The 22,774-nt window shown below is 36.1% G+C and overlaps 6 protein-coding genes across 10 annotated transcripts; 3 read left to right on the top strand and 3 right to left on the bottom strand.

The window, feature by feature from the left end:
• The first annotated feature begins 3,658 nt into the window (after positions 1-3,658).
• LOC111831110 (U4/U6 small nuclear ribonucleoprotein PRP4-like protein) lies at positions 3,659-4,444 on the top strand. The gene is made up of 3 exons (XM_023784651.1): positions 3,659-3,752; positions 3,892-3,983; positions 4,064-4,444. The coding sequence occupies exons 1-3, from the start codon at positions 3,659-3,661 to the stop codon at positions 4,430-4,432; spliced, it is 555 nt and encodes a 184-aa protein (XP_023640419.1). The 3' UTR covers positions 4,433-4,444.
• A 49-nt stretch (positions 4,445-4,493) lies between these two features.
• LOC17889487 (UDP-N-acetylglucosamine--dolichyl-phosphate N-acetylglucosaminephosphotransferase) lies at positions 4,494-6,974 on the bottom strand. 4 transcript variants are annotated; one of them, XM_023784326.1, is made up of 11 exons: positions 6,522-6,974; positions 6,333-6,420; positions 6,165-6,256; positions 5,951-6,069; positions 5,736-5,851; positions 5,513-5,640; positions 5,336-5,422; positions 5,112-5,172; positions 4,994-5,034; positions 4,849-4,914; positions 4,494-4,720 (listed from the first exon to the last, which is right to left on the bottom strand). In XM_023784326.1, the coding sequence occupies exons 1-11, from the start codon at positions 6,893-6,895 to the stop codon at positions 4,714-4,716; spliced, it is 1,179 nt and encodes a 392-aa protein (XP_023640094.1). In that variant the 5' UTR covers positions 6,896-6,974; the 3' UTR covers positions 4,494-4,713. The 4 variants fall into 4 exon arrangements, with proteins under 4 accessions (XP_023640094.1, XP_023640093.1, XP_023640095.1 ...); XM_023784325.1 differs by having other exon boundaries at positions 4,849-4,885; XM_023784327.1 differs by having other exon boundaries at positions 4,794-4,885; positions 6,522-6,973.
• A 1,288-nt stretch (positions 6,975-8,262) lies between these two features.
• Positions 8,263-10,572, top strand: LOC17889702 (peroxidase 25). Its single transcript, XM_006294508.2, has 4 exons — positions 8,263-8,525; positions 8,642-8,821; positions 8,903-9,065; positions 9,966-10,572. Exons 1-4 carry the CDS (start codon positions 8,298-8,300, stop codon positions 10,385-10,387), a joined length of 993 nt encoding a protein of 330 aa, XP_006294570.1. The 5' UTR covers positions 8,263-8,297; the 3' UTR covers positions 10,388-10,572.
• Positions 10,573-11,053: 481 nt separating this feature from the next.
• Positions 11,054-12,512, top strand: LOC17889840 (embryo-specific protein ATS3A). Its single transcript, XM_006295028.2, has 3 exons — positions 11,054-11,269; positions 11,414-11,521; positions 12,028-12,512. Exons 1-3 carry the CDS (start codon positions 11,147-11,149, stop codon positions 12,325-12,327), a joined length of 531 nt encoding a protein of 176 aa, XP_006295090.1. The 5' UTR covers positions 11,054-11,146; the 3' UTR covers positions 12,328-12,512.
• Positions 12,513-12,566: 54 nt separating this feature from the next.
• On the bottom strand, positions 12,567-18,517 carry LOC17889946. Its single transcript, XM_006293883.2, has 22 exons — positions 18,167-18,517; positions 17,887-18,036; positions 17,730-17,782; positions 17,374-17,482; positions 17,142-17,276; positions 17,008-17,052; positions 16,734-16,921; positions 16,504-16,645; positions 16,283-16,417; positions 16,050-16,201; positions 15,545-15,742; positions 15,190-15,385; positions 15,012-15,106; positions 14,810-14,889; positions 14,353-14,589; positions 13,942-14,264; positions 13,723-13,833; positions 13,483-13,626; positions 13,342-13,389; positions 13,181-13,261; positions 12,931-13,090; positions 12,567-12,855 (listed from the first exon to the last, which is right to left on the bottom strand). The coding sequence occupies exons 1-22, from the start codon at positions 18,485-18,487 to the stop codon at positions 12,734-12,736; spliced, it is 3,225 nt and encodes a 1,074-aa protein (XP_006293945.2). The 5' UTR covers positions 18,488-18,517; the 3' UTR covers positions 12,567-12,733.
• A 206-nt stretch (positions 18,518-18,723) lies between these two features.
• Positions 18,724-22,328, bottom strand: LOC17889285. Of its 2 annotated transcripts, none has more exons than XM_023784502.1 (12): positions 22,099-22,328; positions 21,881-21,975; positions 21,700-21,797; positions 21,543-21,594; positions 21,206-21,298; positions 20,812-20,922; positions 20,395-20,677; positions 19,829-20,205; positions 19,621-19,730; positions 19,463-19,521; positions 19,182-19,369; positions 18,724-19,111 (listed from the first exon to the last, which is right to left on the bottom strand). In XM_023784502.1, the coding sequence occupies exons 2-12, from the start codon at positions 21,962-21,964 to the stop codon at positions 18,911-18,913; spliced, it is 1,656 nt and encodes a 551-aa protein (XP_023640270.1). In that variant the 5' UTR covers positions 21,965-21,975; positions 22,099-22,328; the 3' UTR covers positions 18,724-18,910. The 2 variants fall into 2 exon arrangements, with proteins under 2 accessions (XP_023640270.1, XP_006293963.2); XM_006293901.2 differs by having other exon boundaries at positions 18,724-19,099; positions 22,099-22,327.
• Positions 22,329-22,774: the final 446 nt, after the last annotated feature.

The following is a 22,774-nucleotide window of genomic DNA, read 5'->3' as shown; positions in this document are numbered from 1 at the left end:
TTATAATCTGATTTAAATGTCAAATATATTTCCTTAAGGAATGAGTCTCATTAGCCAAACCTTACCACTAGTCTAGTCACAAGTTTTTTCGATAAACATAGTCTCAGTGAGCCAAAACTTGTCACTAATCCACAATTTGTACATGAGTTAAGAGTAGGTGTTTTATTTAAACGTTAAATATAATTATATATAGAGGTATGATTCGTTTTCCTTTTTATGCTATAATCACTGTAGAACCATAGCCCCATAGGAGTAATCAAATATACTGCACATAACCTTTTTCTGAGCGCGAGAACCATTCATTAAGATTTGTTTTCGAATATCTAATCGATCATTCATTATATAATACACAGCACTTGTCCTTTTCTTAATAATATATTCAAGCAAAAACTATAGCATTTGATCGTTTTTGTTGGAGTATCAAGAAACCAAAAGAAGACCAACTGTGTGAACAAAATAAAGCTTTTTTATATTCTAATCATATTTTTTATGTGGTTTTAGTGCAATGCACCATATTATATATTTTATCTAACCCCATTTCTTTTCTTGTGTCTTGTAGAGGAATATCTCCTTTATTAATGGTTATAGCTATAAATCCATTAGATCAAATCCAGATTTTTTAGCTTGTATCCACACATGCATACATGGTTTTGAACTTGTCATGGTACGTTCATCTATAGAAACTTGTTATGCATGGTCCGTTCATCTATAGAGTAGAAGTGCAACAATCCACGATCGATTCTAACATTTACGTACAAGATATATTTAAACGTGAATAAAAGTAGTGATTGAGCAGTTTGTGACATATTACAAGATACAAGCTATATATGTTCAGAAACTACTACAATACGTATATTATATAAGTTCCTATAGATTATTAAAAAAAAAACTATAAGTTGTGGCTAGCATAGTGTTCCTTATATGTTTTATTATTTCTTTTTCTAAACATGGAATGAGAGCTAAAAAAAATAAGCTTGTTGTTGTCAAAAAGTATGATGAGACAAACAAACTCCATTCTTCATTTTACTATATGATTTTCTTTTTTCCCTTGGGGGAAATGTATTTGGATTGGAAGAGATAAAATCTCAGCAATATGTTGGCATAATCTCTTCCTAAATCATATTATGTGGTCGGGATTACAAATCCAACGGGCTCCATCATGAATTTCATTGTGGTGTGACTTGTGAGGAAAACAAATATAAACAATTTTAACAAAAGTATATATTTGCAAAGTTATAATGGTATATCTTAAAGTTACAATGTCATTCATATTTCATAGCCAAATGGTTGTAATCTATTGGTTTAATATTACTAGCTAGTCAAATCAAATAGATACACCCATATTCTTCCAGTTTACCAGATAATTGACATAATACGTTTCAAATTTACTGAAAAATTCGATTATTATTAATAATAAGATTAAATTACTTCACAAACACACTGATGAATATTAAAATTTAAGTAAATGAAATTTTGGTGCCAATTGTTATCGAGGAGTTGAAACAAAAAATTACCCCCTGGTGAAGATAGCATGTTAAAGAAAAAAACTATACGACTTATGTGACAAATAAAAGAGTCGTCAAAAAAGTATTTAGGTCACCTCTTTGCTATTTTCTTTAAATTTCATTGTCAAGAGAATACTAACAGTATGGTATTCTCTAACAATTGTGCTCCAAATAGTCATGAAAGGGTATATGAAAATTATAACAATTGAGTTTTCTCTAAATAACATGTGGCAGACACTATCCCTTTCACAAGTTTGAATTTTGGTTGCAAAGGGGGAAAAAGGTTTGAAACGAAACGAAGGCCAGGGCCAAGTGATCCCTTAGATTAATGACAGTGACCATCTTCTGCATGCGCAACTTCAAGATTTGAGAGAGTACTCTTACATCACAAGAAAGCTACATCTCTACATAGTATAACACCATCAGAGAGTCTTCTACAACAACTCATGAACTGTTTTAAAATGTCTTAATTAGAGACTCAATCAGCTTGTGACAAATCAGTCGTCTCCGGACCCCTATTAAATAATATATGGAGAAATAACCAAATATGTAGATAATAAGCAATTGCATAAAGTTTGTAACATAATCATTTCAGAGACATAATGTTACACCCCATATAACAAGTTTTGTCGATAATTAAGGTCGAGAAACTATTAGATTAGACTAAGAAAATAATAATAAAAACAATGATCATATCATATGTGAACGAGTAGGTTAAAGCTAAACTTGTGTGTTAGTGGGCACAAACGATAACAGTAAAAAAAATAAGGAATAAAAAAAATGGAATAATAAGTACCTCGTAGAACAAATTCTGAAGACGTAGGGACACATAATTAGAAGATATGCTGTGACTGCTTTTCTTAGAGAACAATGAAATAATATATGTACAAGGCAAATTTTACTAACAAGATTCAAAGTATAGAGCCTTTGTGCAATTAAGTTCAATGAACTAGCTAGTAAATCTTGGAAATATACATGATCTTAGAATTAAGGTAAGACATTCAAAACAAGGAATGATTAAGCATAATTAAGTCCCAAATATTTCAAACGATAGTGACAAGTGAGTTATTGTGTATAGAGGGTTATAAAACATATATAAGAAAAAAAAAGGGCGGGTTATCTTCAAGCTATCTTCACGTGGTAAGTGGAGCCATTTCCTCACCCACTGCACTAGATAGAAAGTAAGTAACAAACACGGGGAAGAAAAGGACTTGAGAGACAACACGAAAAGACATTTAAATGACTTAGAAATCGAGCAGACAAACATTTTAGGAACCAGAAGTAGTAGAAGAAGAAGAAGAAGAAGAAGAGTGAGGCTGTGCTTGAAAGTCTCAACAAAGTGGAACCACTTTTTTCTTGGAGAGCAATGTCACGAGCCCTATGCAGTAAAGGGACCCCTCCTCAAACCCATGCCTTGGCTTGCGCCACGTGGTTACTAATATGATATGGTAGGATCAATATCTTGAATCTCAGACTGACTCATTTGACTGATAGATTGATACCACTCACCAAAATAAAACTAACTACACTGTCTGAGAAAAAGTTTGTGGGGTTGGCCAACTTTTGAGACATATTAGAAAAGAAACCATCACTGTTGGAAAGAAAAATCAATATATATACATATATATATATATATGTGTGTGTGTGACTGATAGTAAAACAGTAAGGGTCACCATTTCTATTCGTAACTTTTTTTGCATGTCACGTTTCAGATTTATGTTGGAATATTGCCCGAATTAGCTATACTCCTATTGAAACATGATAGAAAGGCTACCAGTTGCTTGATCAAATCATGCTTTTTGTAAGAGAATCATATAAGAATATTCGAAAATAACAAACTAAAACTGTGAAACATTCAATGCAAAAAGATCAAGCTATATAATAGTTTTATCGTAACATGCTACTCTAATAGTATTTTACTAGTATAACCAAACCCATTCCCCTTATTTTTTTTGTATTGGTATGACGATAAACGTTTACGACCCTTAATCTTCATTTAAGGTAATAGAAAGGTTAAGTCAAAGACAAAAAAAAAATACCACATGTATAACCAAAAAAGACAAGTATATAACAATGAACAAGCGACTAGAATACATAAACTTTATATGGATTATGATATTATAAAACCTACTAATATAGCTAAAGGACCTACGATGTATTGCCTTGTCAAACATGAACACAACCAACAAGCTAGAGATAACAAAATCAAAGAGAGTAAAATATTTGCTACACTATTAAAAGGCATGAGTCAGTAGACAACCAAAAAAACATGATACTTGAATCAATACGGCCCATTATTTTAAGGCCCAATATAAACCGACCTGTTTTATAAGTCAGTAGAGCTGACTTTGCAAAAACGTCACATATGGAATTGCATTTCAACAAGATGGAGCTTCTTGTGGGCTTGATTCACTCGCTCGGGTTAGGGATCTCCGCACTGGTAGGAGTATTCTTGTCTTCCAAGGACACATCAGACCTGTAAGATTATATTTTTGTTCTCTTATTTACTAACCATTATCCAAATGTCTAAATCTCAGCTGCTTTTTATGCTTCTCCAGGTTCTCTCAGTGAATTTCTCTCCTAATGGCTATCACTTGGCATCTGGTGGTGAGGATAATCAATGCCGTATTTGGGATCTAAGAATGAGGAAGTCATTGTACAGCATCCCAGCTCATGCTAACCTCGTGTCTCAAGTGAAATATGAACCACAAGAAGGCTACTTCCTGGCCGATATCGCTGCAGATAGCTCATGTATTGCAACTGTATCACATGACCGCACCATCAAGCTTTGGACAAGCAGTGAAAATGGTGAAGATGAAGACGAAGGGAAAGAAACAAGGGAAAGAAACAATGGACGTAGATCTTTAGTTTCGCTTTTCATATTTGTGCCGGGACAAAACAAATTGTACTCCAGGTTCAGCGATTAGCCTTTTAGAGAGATTCATCATATCAGTATTGATATCTTGTCGGGAGCTATACAATATCAGGTTGTCTTTGAAACTTTGCCATTGCGTTTTAACAAAAGATATACATGAGATTTTAACAAAATTTCGTCGCTATATTAGTCATTAGATTGTACAAGGAACCAAAGTAATGCTCTGTGTTTGTAACTTGTCTGAAGAACAGAGGATCTAAAGATTCTTCAGGTTGCAGATTTACTTGTACCAACCGGCAAGAAAGTGTCGAAGTATGAAACAGAAGGTGCACGCTAAAGCCTGCAATAGAAACAATCAAATAGCAATTAGTTCATTATATATGTATGGTAATATACATCTATCTGAGAACTACCTGGAAGACGAGAAGATGGATACAAAGAGACTTTTCTGATTTAGGACCAAACAACCTCAAGTACACGTTGACGAGTGTCCCATCTTTTGTGCCTGTAAGTAATCCGCTGGCACTATCATACCTAGATATTTTCAAAAGAAAAAAAAAGAGTGATGTGTCTGTTCTTTAATCTACAAAAGGTAGAACACAAAGATGGTTACCTCGGGAGACGATGGCGCGGACATTTCACAATGCCAGCAAGCTGAAGAGTTATTACATAGTATGTTAGATGGTTGAACATGAGTTAAGTATGCCACAGGAGTAAAAGTAGATATAAACCTGAGGAAGCGACAATAGAAAGTTCAGAACTTGAGGAAGAAAGAAGATGAGGAGGGTTTCACTGCAAAAGCAAGTTTCAGGAAAGAAAGATGGCAGGGAATCAGTTGCATGTTCATGCACTAGCTGGAATACATGATGCAAATGATGAATCTGAGAGTTGGTAGTTTCCATGTAATAGTGAAGTTCCTAAGCCTGAGAGAAGATAAGTGGGTTGGGAAGTATACCTGAAGTGACCAAGTATGCCAACAACTGCCATAGTCATTCCTGCGAAGACTGTGTAAGTGTCTCCTACAAACACTGAAGAAGGATACCTAACAGGAGAAGATTGCGGGAACTGGTCAGGAAAAAAATCACTTCCACTAAAATACTATACAAACAAGTTTAGTTGTGAGGGGTTTTACCAATTGTAAGCAAGCATTGCCAAGGATGTGGCCATCAGTGGTTGAGTAAGAAATATCGAGAAGGTATGAGCTTGGTGATACTCAGGATCAGTGGATGATCCAATTTGCATGACATTGTGTATCAGGATCTACAGAAAAGACAGGGATGTATCATATTCTTAAAACCCAAAAAGAAACAGGGAGAGAGGAATTCAGAGACAATATTTATGACTATAGGACTTACAGCAGCAGCAATAACAACGGTCTGACCGATTTCAAGGCCATTCAGACCAGCGTGAATGTTAATAGAGTTTGTACAAAAGACGGCAAGTAACCCCATGTATAACTTATATATCCGTCCTGCCACGTTAAAACATCTATTTAGCTAATCATAATCCTCCAAAAATATAACTACGGAAGTCAACCAGTAGAATAAAATGAGTGTAACTTGATCATTACCTAGATCAAGCACTTCCGAGCCAATATAAGCAACTAGAGGTTTGGGTATAACAATAGTTGTATGCCCAGCATAAGCCATCAGCAGTGGAAGAGTAGCAAAAGTTGGCAGAACAAGTTTCCTATCGTTTAAATTGACAAGAGAGAAAACAATGTAAACCAAAAAGGACGCATGTGAATTTTTACCAAACGAAAAAAGAAAGGAAATTGAACTAACACTCTCCAGGGGACATCAAGGACATCATCTACAAATCCAAGCAAGATCATGAAGCAAATAGATGCTAGTGCTGCATTATACTCCACAAGCCACTACACAGAGTCATTAGCCAGATTAAGAAACATCGATAATGAGAATCACACCATAATAATAACAGCAAACACTTACATTTGAATCTTCAGTAAAATTGAAATACTGAAATATTATAGCCACGATCAAGAAGACAATTCCCACAACAATACCCAATGATTCAGGCCTGCCATGACATAGCCATTTAGTTAAAGCTGATCAAACGAACAAAGGAGAGGATACTAGTGGATTCAAGTAGATAGGTAGATAAAATAAATAAAAACCCACACTTTAATATCTCCTTGAGGCGTGCCTCTCTTGTTGATATCAAACCCAAACATGTTACGCCTCAGAACGTATCTCGCAGCCACAGGAATCATTTTGAGCGTGACGAAGAACCCAACAAAGCTAAGCCCCGCGTTAATTAGGATCGAGCGCTTGAGCTCGTAGTCGACCTTGTAGTGAAAACAGAGAAGGTATAGATATAGAGAGCAGAGAAGAGTAGAGATCACAAAGATCACTCCCAATTTCGGCGGCGCGAGACGGAACTCCTCACCGACGGTCTTTCGGGTCATCTTCTGAACCGGTGGCGCTGAGTTGGGTTCCGCCGGATCCGGTTTGTTGGAAATCGACATAGAAGAAGCTCTCTTACGAGCTGCCATGGTGGTGACGGATTTGTTGGCTCGTTTCGTTTACCCGCGCTCTGGATTTTGACTCCAAAACTCGTTCTCTTGCCTGAGAAAGGATTGATTATTTAGCGCAATTCCCGTTTTGCGTCACAAAGACCAATTAATATTTGCCACGTCCCTCAATACGACACCGTGTCAATGTTCGCCACTACGACACCGTGTCACCCAATGGAACCTTAAAAAAAAAAATAGATCAACGACCATCCCCGACCCCTATGTTATGTCATAATAATAACTTAGGTGACACAACATGAAAATAAGGTTTCTTAACAATTATTTTTTGTAGCAACACATCAGCATGACATTAAGATAATGTATTGACAAATGATAATTCATTTATTTTTGGTGCAAGACAAATTATAATTCATATTTAAAAGACTATCTAATAATATAGAGTTATATTATATGGTATAGTCTCATGATCAATTTTCAACAAACCTTTTTTTTATATATAAAAGATGAAGAGGATCCATCAGACATGGAAACTTGCTCACGACTTGTATTTGCTCGATCGGGTTACATGCATCATCGAAACTTTCTTATTTCATTATGAAGGTGTTTGTAATTGTAATAGCTAGTATATTATACCAATCAAGATGGGCTGAATTGAATTGAGATTCGTTGTCCTTTTAATATTCGTTTTCCTTCTATATTTGATCTCAATCACATATTTGATCCTTTTTTTTTTTTTGGTAGTACTAATATATATATAAAAAAAAACAATGAAACGGATTGAGATTAAACTACGAGAGAGGCTGATGTGAACGGGGGGAAATAGTGACGGCTTATATTTGAACTAAGTTGTGAACACGTTTGCTTACTTCATGGATTGCTAAAGTTTGAGGAGTGATCAAAGACGCTTTTAATAAAGCAAACGAATCATAACTATTTTGAAACGACGTTTAGATCTTGTTCTCGTCGATGTTTTAAACTTCTTTTTTTTCTTTTAAGTTCAGGTTTAAAGAAATTTTGAAAGGTCTTATTTTGTTGTCGTTGTTGTTTTAACTGTCTTTTTTTTTCTTCACATAGTTAAGGTTTAAACAGAGTTTGAAAGGACGTTATCACGAACTCGTAGATAGCGCATGTGTTTTTTCCAAATAAAATTATATTAAAACTATATATTATAAATCCAAACCCATTAATTCATCATAGTGGCAACCAAGTGTATATACCAATAAAAATCAGTTAAAAAAAGAACAATTCCCATAAGTAAAAGGAAAGTGAAGGAGGCACTATGTGTCCCCACACGGTTCCATTGAGACAAAGGCATGTATGTATGAGTGTGAGAATGGATATAAATATAAGTTGGTTCTTGAACATCATTGCATCATTGAGCAACATCACACATAGAAAAAAAAAAGAGTAAGTAAGAAAAATGGGAGTGTACTTAGGCAAGTATTGTTATGTAATGATAATACTAGTATTAGTCATGTTGGTGTTGGGAAAAGAAGTTAGAAGCCAATTGTTAAAAAATGGTTATTATTCAACTTCATGTCCAAAAGCTGAGTCGATAGTAAGATCCACTGTTCAATCTCATTTTGATTCTGATCCCACAATTTCTCCTGGCTTGCTTAGGCTTCATTTCCATGACTGTTTTGTTCAGGTTTCAGTTCTTTTTCCTTTCTTTTTTAATCTTGATCACCTCCTTGATTGTTTCAATTATATATATGCAAGTTAATTGATTGTTGAATTTTTAACATATATATGACATATTATTAGGGTTGTGATGGGTCGGTTTTAATCAAAGGGAAATCTGCGGAGCAAGCTGCTCTAGCGAACCTCGGTCTAAGAGGGATGGAAGTGATCGATGATGCAAAATCCAGGCTCGAGTCCGTGTGTCCAGGAGTTGTGTCATGCGCAGACATACTTGCACTTGCAGCTCGTGACTCTGTTGACTTGGTACGCAAGTTTACTAACCTTTGGTAGTTTTTCCAATTACTATATATCACCTGAGTATGTCGTATATGTATGTGAAACAAGAGTGATGGGCCAAGCTGGCGAGTACCAACGGGGCGTAAGGACGGGAGAATCTCGTTGGCGACGGAAGCATCGAATCTACCTTCTCCATTCGACTCTGTTGCTGTTCAAAAGCAAAAGTTTCAAGATAAAGGATTGGATACTCATGATCTCGTTACTCTACTCGGTATATTTATCAATCTATATTTTTCTTTTTATAAAATGAAAACTTTAAAATCATTATTTTTATATTTCTTGTTAAGTTTCTTTATTTAATTTTTTTTTTCATATTTAAACTCTATACATACGTTCAGAAGAAACATAAGTAGAGTTCCTTCAAAAATTTGAAGGTCAGGTATGTCTGCACTAGACATCACATGCCAACACGAAAAAAAGTTAAATCGTGCAAGTGACTAAAATTAAAGTTGGATTGAACCATATATGTTTCATTTTATTGATACTCTTTTGAAAACTTGAGCAAAAGCTATTTACGAAAGGTTGTAGTTTATTGATTGTTGGTGCAAGGAAAGATCGATCAAAATGGAAACAACAGCTTTGCCATCGTCTTACTTTTTTTTTTTTTTTTTGTCATCTCGTCTTACTGAATATAGATTAAGAAAACTACTAAACTGGTAGATTGGTCGTGTATATTATCTTAAGTAGGCTTATAAGCTTTTGTTCAATAATAATTTGAAGTTAGAGAAAAATGATGGTAAGAATAATTAAGTTTGAAAAAGTTAACACGTCGATACAAATTACAAAACTTTTACTGTCAACTAATTTTTTCGAAAAGAATAAATTTATACGTATATTTGTTATAACCTCATATTTTGTTATAAAACTGAAGTTTACAAAGATTTGAGACATCCTTTTTCTATTATTTATTTTTTGGAAAAGAGAACATTTGAGAATTACTTGATATTAGGCCATCTTAAGTTCTTAAAGAGTAGTTAACTAAACGTAGTTGCATGTCTATATTGATTACTGAACATGCCATGATTTGTTTCTCTGATCCATTATATTTACATTTTCCCCTCCAATTGTAGTTAGTATCACTATAAAAATGTCTAAAATTGAATGAGAACAGGTGCACATACAATAGGACAAACGGACTGTCTCTTCTTCCGTTACCGTCTATACAACTTTACGGTGACCGGAAACTCCGACCCAACCATAAGCCCATCGTTTCTCACACAGCTCAAGACTCTTTGTCCTCCCAATGGAGACGGTTCTAAACGTGTTGCTCTTGACATCGGCAGTCCCTCGAAATTCGATGAAAGTTTCTACAAGAACTTACGCGACGGCAACGCTATTCTAGAGTCGGACCAACGGCTTTGGTCCGATGCCGAGACGAATGCCTTGGTAAAAAAGTATGCGAGTCGTCTTAGAGGTTTGTTAGGGTTTAGGTTTGATTATGAGTTTGGTAAAGCTATGATTAAGATGAGTTCCATTGATGTAAAGACAGACGTTGATGGTGAGGTTAGGAAAGTTTGTTCCAAGGTGAACTAGTAGGTTCAATGAAAACTTAGTAAAATGAATAAAGACACTCTATGTTTCAGAATTCAGAGTTTATATTATTGAATATTCCGTAATTGTCTTTTGATCTTTTTTTTCTTTGGTTTGTTGTTTGTCTCCTCCAAAAAGTGTAAAGATATTTGCGTTTTGTTTGAATAGTAAAATATATATGTACTACACTCTTTAATTTTTCAGACTTTTTCCCATAAAAATAACTAGTGAAAGAATGAAAAAGGCTAATATTCTTTTGGTTAACAAATCCATTGAAGTTTTTCCAACTTTTTGTTTAAGATACATTGAAATTTGTTTTTTTATTATTTTATTCAATAGAAATAATCTATTAAAAAATGTCTATGGATTATAAAAATATTTACAAGATTACTTTCTTTTTTTACAAGATTACAAGATTACTTTCCATTTTTTACTAATGTATTCTCCTGTGTTTGCTATATTCCCTTCCTTAAGAGTTACTACTGTTTTCCTTTTTTATAATGATTGAGCAAAAAAGTGCAAAACAATGCATGAAAAGGCAATTAATTCCGGGTTAGAAAAAGACAGTAAATTCTCAGATGGCCAATGAAATCCTGACAAACAAAGTACATCAACTTCTCGCATTTTATTAATATGAGCGTGATCGATCCTCGTTGTCGGTCTCGCTAAGATAATACTGTATAGTTTTGGTCCAAACTCCGAACCACTAACTAAAGATCTGACCATTTTGTTCATCCGACCACTTCAAGTCAACAAGAAAAAATGATCAGATTAACAATTTCTTTGTTTCTATTTGTTTTATGCTCTTTTACAACATCTGCGAGATCATTCATCACCACAGAACCTCTTCCGAATGATTCGTTTCTCCCTAAACCAAAGCTAGAGGTAAATTTAAACACCATTTCTTCGATAATTCATTCATTGTACGATTTTGTGATCCATGAATTGCGGAGACAACTGATTGATTCCTTCTTCTTCTTATTCTTTGTTTAACAATATTTGTATTTTGGATCGCAAAAAATAATTCAGGGTGCGGGTGTGTGTTCGTACACGGTGATCATTAAAACAAGCTGTTCCTCGGTGTCTTACACTAGAGATAAGATCAGTATTGCCTTTGGTGATGTCTACGGCAACGAGGTGACGCTTTTTTCCATTAATAATCGGATTTGCTTCACTGAGAAAATTCATCCGTAATCAATAGACTTCGATTTTTTAAGTTTTTTCTAGATTTTTTTTTTTTTGGTTTCAGAATATGTAGTAGCTTAGTTATTTTGGTTGAGATCCAAGAAACTTGGCTTAGGTTTGACCAAATCCTCCTCTTCCTGATTTCGCCGCCTAGTCGATAGCTAAAAGAAGTTAGTTATCTTTTTTTATTTTTTTATTTTTTATTACGAAAGAAGTTGGTTTTGTTTTGTTTTTTTTTGTTCAATACTTTCCCATACTTTGAACTATTAAATTTAAGTTTTTGATCCATAAGTTAAAGTATACACTTGTAATTGTGATGGTGCATAATGCATACAGTGATACAGAGCATACTCAAAAGAGGTTTTAACATGTTAATTTCTCTTGTTTATTTTGTTTAAAATTAGGGGAAAAGTAAGAATATTTGGTTTTAAAACATTAGCGAATCTTGTGTTGTTCAGGTGTTTGTGAAGAGACTAGACGATCCACACTCGAGGACTTTTGAAAAGTGTTCTTCAGACACATACAAGATATCAGGACCGTGTATGCGTGACGTCTGTTACCTCTACCTCCTCAGGCAAGGATCCGACGGCTGGAAACCAGAGAACGTTAAGATCTACGGCTCGTCCATCAGATCTGTCACTTTCTACTACAACCTCTTTTTGCCTAACTCTGTTTGGTACGGCTTTAATGTCTGCAATGGCATTGCCAATACCAAGTCTTCTCAGCCCATCATCACCGCCTCCGTCGCAGCTATGTAAGATTGATTAACTAATTATTGAGCAAGGACTTGTGAGTATCTGTGGATTCCCAGTTTTATGGCAGAAAACATATGGAGAGAGAAGTACAATTGTGTTTATCTCGTTCGAGTGTGTATTTGTTAGAAAACATGTATGTTGATGCTTTTATTTGATGGTCTCTGGCATAGCTTTGTTATAAATAAAATTAAAAAATTAAAAAAATATAGAGGTTAGGGTTTTAGTTGGCTAGGATGCCTTACTAATTGAGAGTATGCCTTCACTTATAAAACAAGGAACGTATCATACACATCAAGGATCCACATAACCATAAGTTCTCTATGTTGAAGCAAAACATGTGAATCTCTCCCTAAAGGCCATTACAACTTTAACCAAAAAAAAAACTAGGAACGATGAAGCCCGGGATAAATCAGAGCTTGAGAATTAGGCCTATGGGGCAATGATCACTCCCATTAATATCAGGGAGGATGTACGAATCATGGACCTTTGCTGCGATCGATTCGGACACCAAGAAGTAGTCCAGTCTCCATCCTGATTTCACACCCTTTCACCAGTTTAACAACCACAAATATGAATCTGCATATGTATCCAACCAAACTTAATTACCTTTGTTTGTTTTACGGCCACCATGGCGATAACCCCAATAGGTGTAACCGATGACACCAGGATGTTGCTTTCTAAAGGTATCTACCAAGCCCTTGTCTAAGAAGTTTGCACCAAAGGATTGCCTTTCTTCTATTGTAAAACCAGCACTTCTTTTGTTCCCCTTAAAAGATTTGATGGAAACGCATGAAAACCGAGAGAAATTAGCTTTCTGTGAAAAAAAAGAGAGCAAAGAAGAATTCAAGTTAGTTACCGCGGGATTGAAGATGTCTATTTCCTCATGAGCACAATTTAGATCACCCGTCAAGATTACAGGCTTAGACTTCTCCAGCTCCTGTAAATGCAAAAGGTTCATTGAGCTTGTGTAAAGACACATACAAAAAAAATAAAGAAATTCCCAAAGAAAGTTAATACTTTGATGTAATCGCTGAGGATTCGATCCCATTCTTCGATCCTGTATGCCTTGAAAACCCACATGATCCATTCGTTATAATTAAAAGAAAACTGAAAAATCTGTCAACCATAGAAACCAAAAGCAGTAAATTTGAGGAGTACCAGTCTTTTTAAGCCATCTCCGGAATTAGGGACATAAGTATTTATTAAGTAGAAGGAGTCGAATTCAGCAGTTACAATGCGCCCTTCCATGTCATGATCTGATCCAGATAGACCGGTACCATATTTAACTGAGAGTGGTTTTATCTGTCAAAAGACCAAACTGATTAAAAAACACACAGAATTTAACTAAACATATCACATCAAATGAACATGAATTAACAAACAAGATTCTTCTATTACCCGTGAGATTATTGCAGTTCCAGAGTAACCAAGTTTTGAGACGCTACAGGACCAGAAACTATGATCATAGCCATCAATAAGAGTTTTCTTAATATCCTCAACATCCTTCTCCTGTCATAACATTGATATATATGTATCTTTAGTACAAGATATATTTCTAATTTTGCTATGTTTAAAATATAGAGCAGAAATAACATAAGAAAGGCCTAAAACTATGACCTGGAGTTTAGTCTCCTGCAAGCACAAGACATCGAAGTTTTCTCTTTGGGCAAGCTGCAGAGCAGAGAAGCTCTCTAATTTCAACAATGCTCTCAATCCATTTACATTCCAAGTCATAACTTTCACACACTTGGTTCCCTCTGGTAGAGGGAGAGGTCTCATAGTCTTCGGGTTATAAGCTTTCCAGTCCTTCTGAGGCTTCTTATGAGCCAGTACAGTCCACGGTTCACTTTGACTCGGAGATGATATAATTTCTTCGGTTGTCACAAATTCACTAGAGAGAGTTGATGATGCTTCCTCTTTTGACTGAAATTGCTGTTTACCTAGGAAGATTAAGCACACACAATTGTTTATGAATGTAGACGCCAGTATTTATTATCTAGAATTCAATTATTTAACCACGTGACAAACCTGTTTTCGTCATTGACTTCCGTTCTTTGGAGATAGCTTTTGAAGAAACTTTAGCTTTCGAGTTTTTCTCAGTAGACTGTTTTACTCTTTTCTGTCCAATGCCAGAAGCTTCACAGTTAATGCATTCATCTTCAGTAGGCTCTTCCCTGTTTCTGATCTTTCTTTTGATCGTGACACTTTCTGAACGGGTGGAAGAAGTAGTTTCCTTTTGTTCTGAACCAGAGCTTCCATCTGAAACTGATAAACAGTCAAGGACTAATCAGCTCCATATCAAAATTCTTAACTGGTTCGCAAAATAATCAGAAGCTATGTCAGTTTTGAGGACTAATCAATTATCATTCTAATACAACAAATGCAACAAGCGTACACGACCACTAAATGCAAACAAATATGTGCCATGTTTGTGATTCCACGCATGAAATGGAAACGCGTGTGTTCTTGATGTGCAATGACATACCCGGTAAATTGCTGTCCATATGAAGTCGTAACGTTGAGATAAGTTCTTGTTTGCGCCCTTTTACAGGTAGGCCAAGTTTCCTATATTCCAAAACCATTGTAACACAAACACACAAACGTTCCGCAAGTTCAAACAAAGCACACAAGAATTTGCATGTCCACAGCAACAATAACAAAGCAGCAAGAAGAGAGCATAAACTTGCCTTAATGTGGTTCTAAGTTCTTGAACTGTCATCGCCTCAATTTCCTTTTGATCATTTTGAAGATTCCCCATTGCATCTCTATCACTATCACTTCCCTAGGCATCAAAAACCAACAATTATACAAGCAAACAAAACAAAAACCTTAAATATACTAATGAGTCCCAAAATTAGCACCAACCATCTGATTGCAATTCTGATCAGTAGCTGCTGCTGCAACTATCTTGAGTTCGTTTCTTGTGTTGTTGCTGATAGAGAAAGGTAAAGATTTAACAATAGCATTTGACATAAGCCTCTTGTTGATACTTATTGTTTCTACTCTAACACCAACAATGGATGAACCAGCTCTTAAACCCCTAAGAGGTACCACCAGAAACCTAGAACCATCGTCAATCACACAGTAGATAATTCAGAACATAAACAACCCAGAAAAAAAAATCCTGAAATTGAAGAAGAAGAACAACAACAACAACGAGGCAATAATCCAGCAAACAACAAGTTGAAGAGTTAATTAACAGATTCAGACAGAACCATACTTGGCGACATTAACGACGGAGCTTTGGAGACCTAACTGAAGAACCTTGTTCATCGAATTAAGGGCACACCAAGCGAGAGAGAGAGAGAGAGGAGAAGGGGGAAGAAAAGAACCGCCAAAAAAAGAGCGTCTTTTCACAAACGCGATTTCTAATTTCACTCGCGCGCGCGTACATGCACGCGTCCACTGTCTTTGCCTGTTTGGTCACTCTCTAATAAAAGGGAAACGCTTTCCAGTTTCCATGATCAGCAGAAAACAAAATAACAAAAAAATCAAATTTTATACATAGAAATTAGAATGTATATAAATGACCAATGAGATCCAAAAAGCCTGCTCTAAGGTAATAAATTTGGCGAAAATGTACACCATCTCTCTGCAAATTTGAAATCATCTTCAAAAAAAGTCAAAACTAAACATTTTGGATTGTATCCAAGCTTGGAGATGATTGCGGTGGTATCGCTGAGGCTTCTTGAGATTCACCATCAAGAATTCAAGATCCTCAAGACTAAGCTCTTAACACTTTCCTCGTAGTTGCTTGAGATGATTTTCTAGTAATACTTGAGGTTGAAGAGTTGTTACTATCTCTTGTGAGAGACATGTGAGCTGAAGTTACCACTGAGCTGAAAACACCTGCTTCTTTTAGCTCTTGGATTATAACCTGTGAAATATGTAAGCTTTGTTGAATCAAAAGAACTCAAGAGGATGCCATGTTTTGGATTTGGCATTATAAGGAACTGACCATTGGCGCATAAATGCGAGTCAGGATTCCCTTCCTAAGAAGTTTTAGGATCAAACTTTCGTCAGTCCATACAACTCTTTCTCTGTACCATTGTAGCATTTCCTCTGAAGTTGAAGTTGAAGCAATGATGAAGGCCTGCCAAAAATAAAGGAGAAATACAAAGATGTGATGAACAAGAACTATACAATATTATCAATTAAAAATATCAAATCCTAGCTCACAGCTCTGTCAAAGTCTAGCATGAAACATCTCTTCACATCTTCTTTAGTTGGTTTGCAGCCACATCGATCACGTCTTGAAGTAAGATCTGAAAATCTTGAGTAAGTATAATGCAAAATCGCAGCTTCGGGTAGTTCCATGGCGCTGTCACAACAAAGATGGGATCAATGTCAGATTATGAAAGCAAGAGAAGGGATGTCTATCTCTAAGCCAAGTAAGGCCAAGAACATACTTTTGGTACTTCATGTAGTTGTTCCATCGATGAGCACCATTGGGCCGAAGATGATCTTGAATCCGCGCAGCAGATTTCCCATTTGCATAGGTTAGAAAATAATTCGGATTACCACGAGTTGCCTCTTTATAGTTTCCAAAGTAAACATCTTTAGGAAGATGTGCAAAATTCTTCTTGAACATTGATACCTACAAGTTAAACAAAAAGAGACTTTGGGATATGTTAAAGATAAAACTCGTAGGAGCATACATCTCAAGATAGTAATGTTCTGTACCTCAGAGAAAGGTTCCTTGATATCAGCTCGCTCAACACTGCTCTCCTGAAACAAGAACATTTGCAAATTATCCACATCATCAAACCGAAGAAAAAACCTCAATTCCAATGTCCTTCAAAGACTTTTTAACTCACGTAGTTTGCAAAGATAACTTCATCCACCTCTGCAGGAACATCTCGGAGCAAATTTCTCAAGGAATATTCACGGGTTCCAGAAGGATGTACAAGCTCATCAGTGTCAAGATGCAGTATCCAGTCCATACCAGCATCCTAATATAAAAAGCAAAAGGAGAGAATGTGAAAAACTTGGCAGTTCTATTATTGTTTCTAGTGACTGGCTGACTGAATAGTCAAACGCAACAAGTACCCTTGCCATAGTGATACCCATTTCCATATTCAAGTTTTGTTTCACGAATAATTCGTTATTACACGGTTTGTAGAAAAACTTCGCCAACCAAGTCTCATTCCAAATCCGGCTGTAAACCAACAAAAATGTGATGGAACTTCAAATTAATGAAAGGAAATAACACCTCTACAACAGCCATTTCAGTTTTGATATATCAAGATGCAAGGAAACTAAACACAAGCACACCAATCAGGTACCAACTGTGTCTAGGCCCTGTTTAAATAACCAGAGTTGGTTCCTTTATGTTATGTCCTTCATTTCTCTACCTAGATGGCTCTATATCCAATAACTTAAGGCAAACAAAACACAAAGAATACCTTTTAGCTTGCTCTTCTTCTAATTCTTTTGTCCTGTATATAACATTTACACCCTGCAATCAAGTAATCTCACTGGGAATTAGAAGGCAACATAAAGACAAAACCAGGATTCAAGAAACAGATCAAATGTAACAAAACAAAACTCGAAAAAGCTCACAGGGATGGTCTCCAAAACTCGAGAGACATTTGGGGAAGCAGCAGTGCCTTCAACGAATAGATAAAATGTTGAAACTCCAATGACCTTGTGAAAGAAAATCCATGGCAGTGTCTGCTCTAACCCAGCAGAAGTACTCGTCGTTATACATATCTGAACAAGCACAAACATCATCCGAATGAATCAAGCCTCAGCATTTCAAATTCCGATTTGTTTTTCTCATCAAAATGAATAAAGTCTAAGGTTTTTTCAAAACCCCGAAATTGGATCCAAGAGGTGTAACCTTAGGTTTAAGATCTGGCTTGTGAGGAAGCTTCCAATGTCGGAGATAAGGAAACGATTGTGTACGGCTCTGACCCAGAAGAGAAACGCAGCTCGAATCAGTGCGAAGGGTTCCTTTCTCGACGACGGTGGACATCCCGGGGAGTTTGTAGTTATCTTCGAACCACTGCGTAACCGAATCGTTGATTCCGCCTCGCCATTGGAGGAGGAAGGCGAAGCAGGCTAAGGAAAGAGGAAGAAAGGTGATGAGTAAGAAAAGCCTTGACGAAGAAGATGATGAAGAAGTTGGTTTCGAGGAGGAAGAGGAGAAGAGATCCGCCATGTGAGGATGGAGCAAAAAGTTTTCTGTATAGAGGTGTTTGTGATTTTGAGGGAGACAGACGACAAACTTCGAAACTGAAAAGGGTGTTTTGAATGAATGAATATAAAGGAGCCGTTTTTATCTTCGCGCTTATTAATTGTATTAAATACTTATTGGATTTTACTACTTAAATGGGTGATTTGGTATTAGTCTTGGATTTTTTTACTTAAAATGGCATTCAAGTTTAGTCCAAAAACTGAACAAGTCAATTAAATTAATCCATTAAACATTTTACAACGGAAGCCAAAATTCGTTTTAAATATGTAAAACATTTTTTATTTTATATACATAATAGATCATTCAACTTCTGACAATGACTCTACCATTTCCATAATAAATCCCCAAAATAAAAAGATATGTGGAATTTTTCCAAGCTAAAGATGATCATAGGGACTCAACAAACTGAGGAACTTCAAGCTCAAGTTGTTGCTTCATCACACAGTTCATTAACCATTCGCTGCTGAATGTCCAAACCCCTTTCTTTGCTGCAAACAATGCCCCCACTGTGTCTTCTTCGCACCCTATGTATATCGTTTTTGATGTCTCCTTTACCTTCTTCACCCCATTTATCACCTGCAGATTTCCCTAAAAAAATATTACTATGTTTTGGTAACAAATGTGGAACACTTGAAAGGACTAGCAAACTAATACTTACATTTCCACCAGCAGATTTGATGATAGCAGATGAAGTTTTGATCGGTAACTCAATGTTAGGTCCAACACATATCTCATATCCTTTAAGCAAAGAGTTTGGTCTGGCTTTTGCTCTAAGAACAGTGCTTTTTAGATCAGTATCATATTTCAACTGGTAGTCTTCGTCGTGCAGTATGTGTGAAGCTTCATCTATTAAAGAAAAGGATAGTGTCAGCATTAGAATTCATAAGTAAGTACCAATCGGAAATAGATCATTCATAAGATGTTTTTATCTCATCTTACTAGCAAATCTTCCTACTCGGACACTTTCTTTCAACCAACTTGGTGATACTATCCAAGCCCTGCAAGCAAGTATGATGGCCCCATAAACCGCATTATTCCTATGGTTTTACACATAATTTTACAGTGGCTAATATGATGCCAGTATATTTGAGACTAACCCAGAGCAAAGAGCAGTGCAGAAATTCAGAGTTTTCCTGACTTTTCCAGTGACAATATGTGTGCTCACTGTACCATCCAAGACCACACCACCACCAAGTTTTCTTATTTCCTGCACAGAAATCAGAAGACAACATAAGGTGAATAGAAAACACATCTAAGGAACACATGTCACAGAAAGTATATATATATATATATATATATAGATACCTCTGTTAACCAAGCTCTCTTGTTTTCATCACAAATGTCCATCAACAAAATTCTATAGCGTTGTCCATTTGGACAACCTTCCGTGCCTATTCCAGTCACCGCTCTGCATTGTTCAACATCGTTTCTTTTGCGAATCGTGGGCAGAGAATCCTTAGTTATATCCACTTTAAAGGAAGTACCGTCTTTCTCAGAGTCATTATTCTGGTTTGCCCTAATCCTTTTGGATTGCAGAGAAGACAGTGAAGCTTCCCAAGATCTCTTCAACCCTGGTGTGGAACATTTGGTCTCGCTATCACCTGTGGTAGCTTGATCAGAAATCACGTTGTTGGATTCTTTTCCTGTGCTCGAGTCTATTGGACTTCTGATACCAGAGAGACCTATGGCACATTATAACAGATATTTCAGTGGTTTGTTAACATATTCAAATGCTTCACAATGTTGTATTACACAAAAGGAACCTGCGTGAGTTACTTCATCTATTCATAGCTACATTCTCTTAGGCTATTTGATAAAAACACATGAAACAAAATAAGGGTTTTATCATAGAAAATAGTTCAAAAGCTTACAGTCAAGATATACGCTTTCGCCAAAGCTCTCTCCAAATTTAACTGAATCTCCAGCCAGAGGACCTGTGCAATTATTTCTTGCTGAGTGTGGAGATTCCTCACACACATATTTCCAAGAAGAGGGAATCTCAAGGTTCGCAGGATTAAGGAAAGATTCTTTTTTCAAATGAGAAAGCATGAGAGTTGAACCACCGGGAAAACACAAGGCTTTTCGAATATTAGACTTAATGTGCATCCTCCTTGCTTTTCCTTTGTGGTCTACCTCTGCTAATTTTAGAAATCCCTGAAGAGTTCGTAAAGAGTTACAAGAAACCGCACAGCCAAGAACATCAGAAGATATTTTATTTTGCATCTACCAAAGTAACAAACTATAAGATATACTCCAAGAATAATAAACATAGTGATAATTATAATTACCTGTTTAACCCAGAATCCTTCAGAATCATTGTCTGCCCAACAGTATATAGTTCGGATGCCAACACTATGGAGTCTCTTCATTAATTCTTCATAGATGAGTTTACCAAAACCCTGAGAAATGAAAATGCATTAATTAAAACCCATCTCGTTTTGATTTACTTTTTATGAGGATCCTAGAAAGCAATCTTTGGTAAAAGTCTCAAACCAGTTGCAGAAAGAAGAGAAAAGAGTGTACAGTTCCAAACACTTAAACCAAGTATGAAAGATCTAGACATTTACTAATAAACATAAGACCTTAGGCTAAGCATTCTCAAACTGTTGCCAGTAGAGGGAATGCAGAAGTTTAAATGGTGACTTACAACAGGAAGTGTCCAAGAGTCAGAGCAAAACGAACCTTTTTTTGGTGTGTATATGAGACAGCAGCAAGAGGTATCTCAGCATACTGTGTATCAGCTGGGACTATTTGATAGGTGATTGCAGCCAAGATCTACAAATAGCACACGCCAAATAATCAATTGAGATGCAGTAAAGCAGACAATCAAAAATTGAAAGCATTGGCTGATTAAAAACAACAGATTCTGCTTGTTGGAACGAAATAGCAAACTCCCAAGTGCATAATTTTAAAATTTTAATCAAATTGTGAGAAGTTCATATCTTCAAGATTCGTCCAGGGCCTAAGCTGCTTGTGATCAAGAACTTACTAAAGAAAATAACCAAAGGTGGTAAATTACCTCATCTGAGACTCCACCAAGCGTGGACTTCAAAACCAATGAACAATACTTTCTGCAATGATTTCAGTGAAAAAAAAACAGGGAAAAGAAGTGTCAACAAAAGTCCAAGTTGAAACAAGTAAAGAAAGTGTTATGATAAAGAGAGACGATTTTTCACCCTTTAGAGACACATCTCTCAAGAAATGCAGATTGTTTCCCAGTGTTTGAAGCGTATCTCATGTCAGGCAACTCTTTGCTATATAACTTCAACACATCCTGAATGAGTTAAGTTACTAAAGTTAATACCTTTTTTCTCATAAGAAATCAAGTGTCAAGTGCTTTGGTCAGAGACCACTTACCTGAAGATGAGATTTGGTAAACCCATCTTCATCCCGAGGATTAAGTAGAAGAAACATGTGTTCTTTCGGATACGCAGAAACCATTGTATCTTTCTCTGCACATAAAAAAATGAACTACTTAAAGCACATAAAAGAGAGAACCTTTAGCATTTGCGACGCATATTTTTGCTAGTAGCCGCATAAGATTAACAGACAATAATCAGATTCTAGAGACGAACCTGAGGATTTCACTCTGGTGTTTTTGGGAAATTTGATTTCAAAGCTTTTGGGTCCGGATTCACAAGCGACCTCGTAATCACCTAGAGAAATCAAATTAAATACACACGACGATTCCTTCAATTGACACGAGTATCGGAAGAATTAAAAAAAAAAATTCGAGGGCTTTTCGAGTTCTCCGCGATAGGTTAGAAAGAAGACTCCATCGGCGGTGCTCTCTTTGGCGCCATGGTAAATTTAGAGCGGGCTTTCAAATATTTTACTTTGCAGGAAAATGAAACGAGTATAAAATACGGAATAGGTTTATGTCATTCAAATATACAGTATATCTAAGTGCTTTAAAGGAAAATTAATCTTGGAAGAAGGAAATAACATAAAATCTCTGTTCTTCTAGCCAACGCGTTGCGTTTTGGAACGTTTTTTGAATAAACGCAAGCTCTTTCACTTGGTAAAGGCAGCGTATTACACTGATTTGGACACACAGGTTGAAGTACGCAAGTTCTTTTCATTTGGTAAAGTATGATCTAAGCATTATTGCGTCTTTGCTTGTAAAATCAATAAAACTGTTGCATGAGTAACAGTGTTGGTATCACTATGATGTAATCGACATCCTTTTCTTGGCCACCAACCTTTCTAGTCCTTTCAGTAACTGGGACGTGAAAAGTTTCTACACCTGAG

Source organism: Capsella rubella, unplaced genomic scaffold (assembly GCF_000375325.1).
Source record: "Capsella rubella cultivar Monte Gargano unplaced genomic scaffold, Caprub1_0 scaffold_4, whole genome shotgun sequence".
NCBI lineage: Eukaryota > Viridiplantae > Streptophyta > Magnoliopsida > Brassicales > Brassicaceae > Capsella > Capsella rubella.
Note: the sequence above shows the minus strand (reverse complement) of the source record. Positions and strands in the feature narration are given on the sequence as shown.

Excerpts from the sequence above, each read along its gene's own strand:
- LOC17889702 (XM_006294508.2), top strand. The coding sequence starts at position 8,298 with ATGGGAGTGTACTTAGGCAAGTATTGTTATGTAATGATAATACTAGTA. Across the intron at positions 8,526-8,641 it reads TCCATGACTGTTTTGTTCAG|GGTTGTGATGGGTCGGTTTT; the intron begins GTTTCAGTTCTT and ends ACATATTATTAG. Across the intron at positions 8,822-8,902 it reads CTCGTGACTCTGTTGACTTG|AGTGATGGGCCAAGCTGGCG; the intron begins GTACGCAAGTTT and ends ATGTGAAACAAG.
- LOC17889285 (XM_023784502.1), bottom strand. The coding sequence starts at position 21,964 with ATGGTTTCTGCGTATCCGAAAGAACACATGTTTCTTCTACTTAATCCT. Across the intron at positions 19,731-19,828 it reads AGAGAGCTTGGTTAACAGAG|GAAATAAGAAAACTTGGTGG; the intron begins GTATCTATATAT and ends ATTTCTGTGCAG. Across the intron at positions 19,370-19,462 it reads CCGAGTAGGAAGATTTGCTA|ATGAAGCTTCACACATACTG; the intron begins GTAAGATGAGAT and ends TTTCTTTAATAG.
- LOC17889840 (XM_006295028.2), top strand. The coding sequence starts at position 11,147 with ATGATCAGATTAACAATTTCTTTGTTTCTATTTGTTTTATGCTCTTTT. Across the intron at positions 11,270-11,413 it reads TCCCTAAACCAAAGCTAGAG|GGTGCGGGTGTGTGTTCGTA; the intron begins GTAAATTTAAAC and ends AAAATAATTCAG. Across the intron at positions 11,522-12,027 it reads GTGATGTCTACGGCAACGAG|GTGTTTGTGAAGAGACTAGA; the intron begins GTGACGCTTTTT and ends TGTGTTGTTCAG.
- LOC111831110 (XM_023784651.1), top strand. The coding sequence starts at position 3,659 with ATGTATTGCCTTGTCAAACATGAACACAACCAACAAGCTAGAGATAAC. Across the intron at positions 3,753-3,891 it reads TACACTATTAAAAGGCATGA|ATGGAGCTTCTTGTGGGCTT; the intron begins GTCAGTAGACAA and ends CATTTCAACAAG. Across the intron at positions 3,984-4,063 it reads TCCAAGGACACATCAGACCT|GTTCTCTCAGTGAATTTCTC; the intron begins GTAAGATTATAT and ends ATGCTTCTCCAG.
- LOC17889946 (XM_006293883.2), bottom strand. The coding sequence starts at position 18,487 with ATGGCGGATCTCTTCTCCTCTTCCTCCTCGAAACCAACTTCTTCATCA. Across the intron at positions 16,418-16,503 it reads TGCTAGACTTTGACAGAGCT|GCCTTCATCATTGCTTCAAC; the intron begins GTGAGCTAGGAT and ends TATTTTTGGCAG. Across the intron at positions 14,590-14,809 it reads TATGGACAGCAATTTACCGG|TTTCAGATGGAAGCTCTGGT; the intron begins GTATGTCATTGC and ends ACTGTTTATCAG.
- LOC17889487 (XM_006294209.2), bottom strand. The coding sequence starts at position 6,895 with ATGGCAGCTCGTAAGAGAGCTTCTTCTATGTCGATTTCCAACAAACCG. Across the intron at positions 6,070-6,164 it reads CTTGATGTCCCCTGGAGAGT|GAAACTTGTTCTGCCAACTT; the intron begins GTTAGTTCAATT and ends TTTAAACGATAG. Across the intron at positions 5,852-5,950 it reads CTCGGAAGTGCTTGATCTAG|GACGGATATATAAGTTATAC; the intron begins GTAATGATCAAG and ends TTAACGTGGCAG.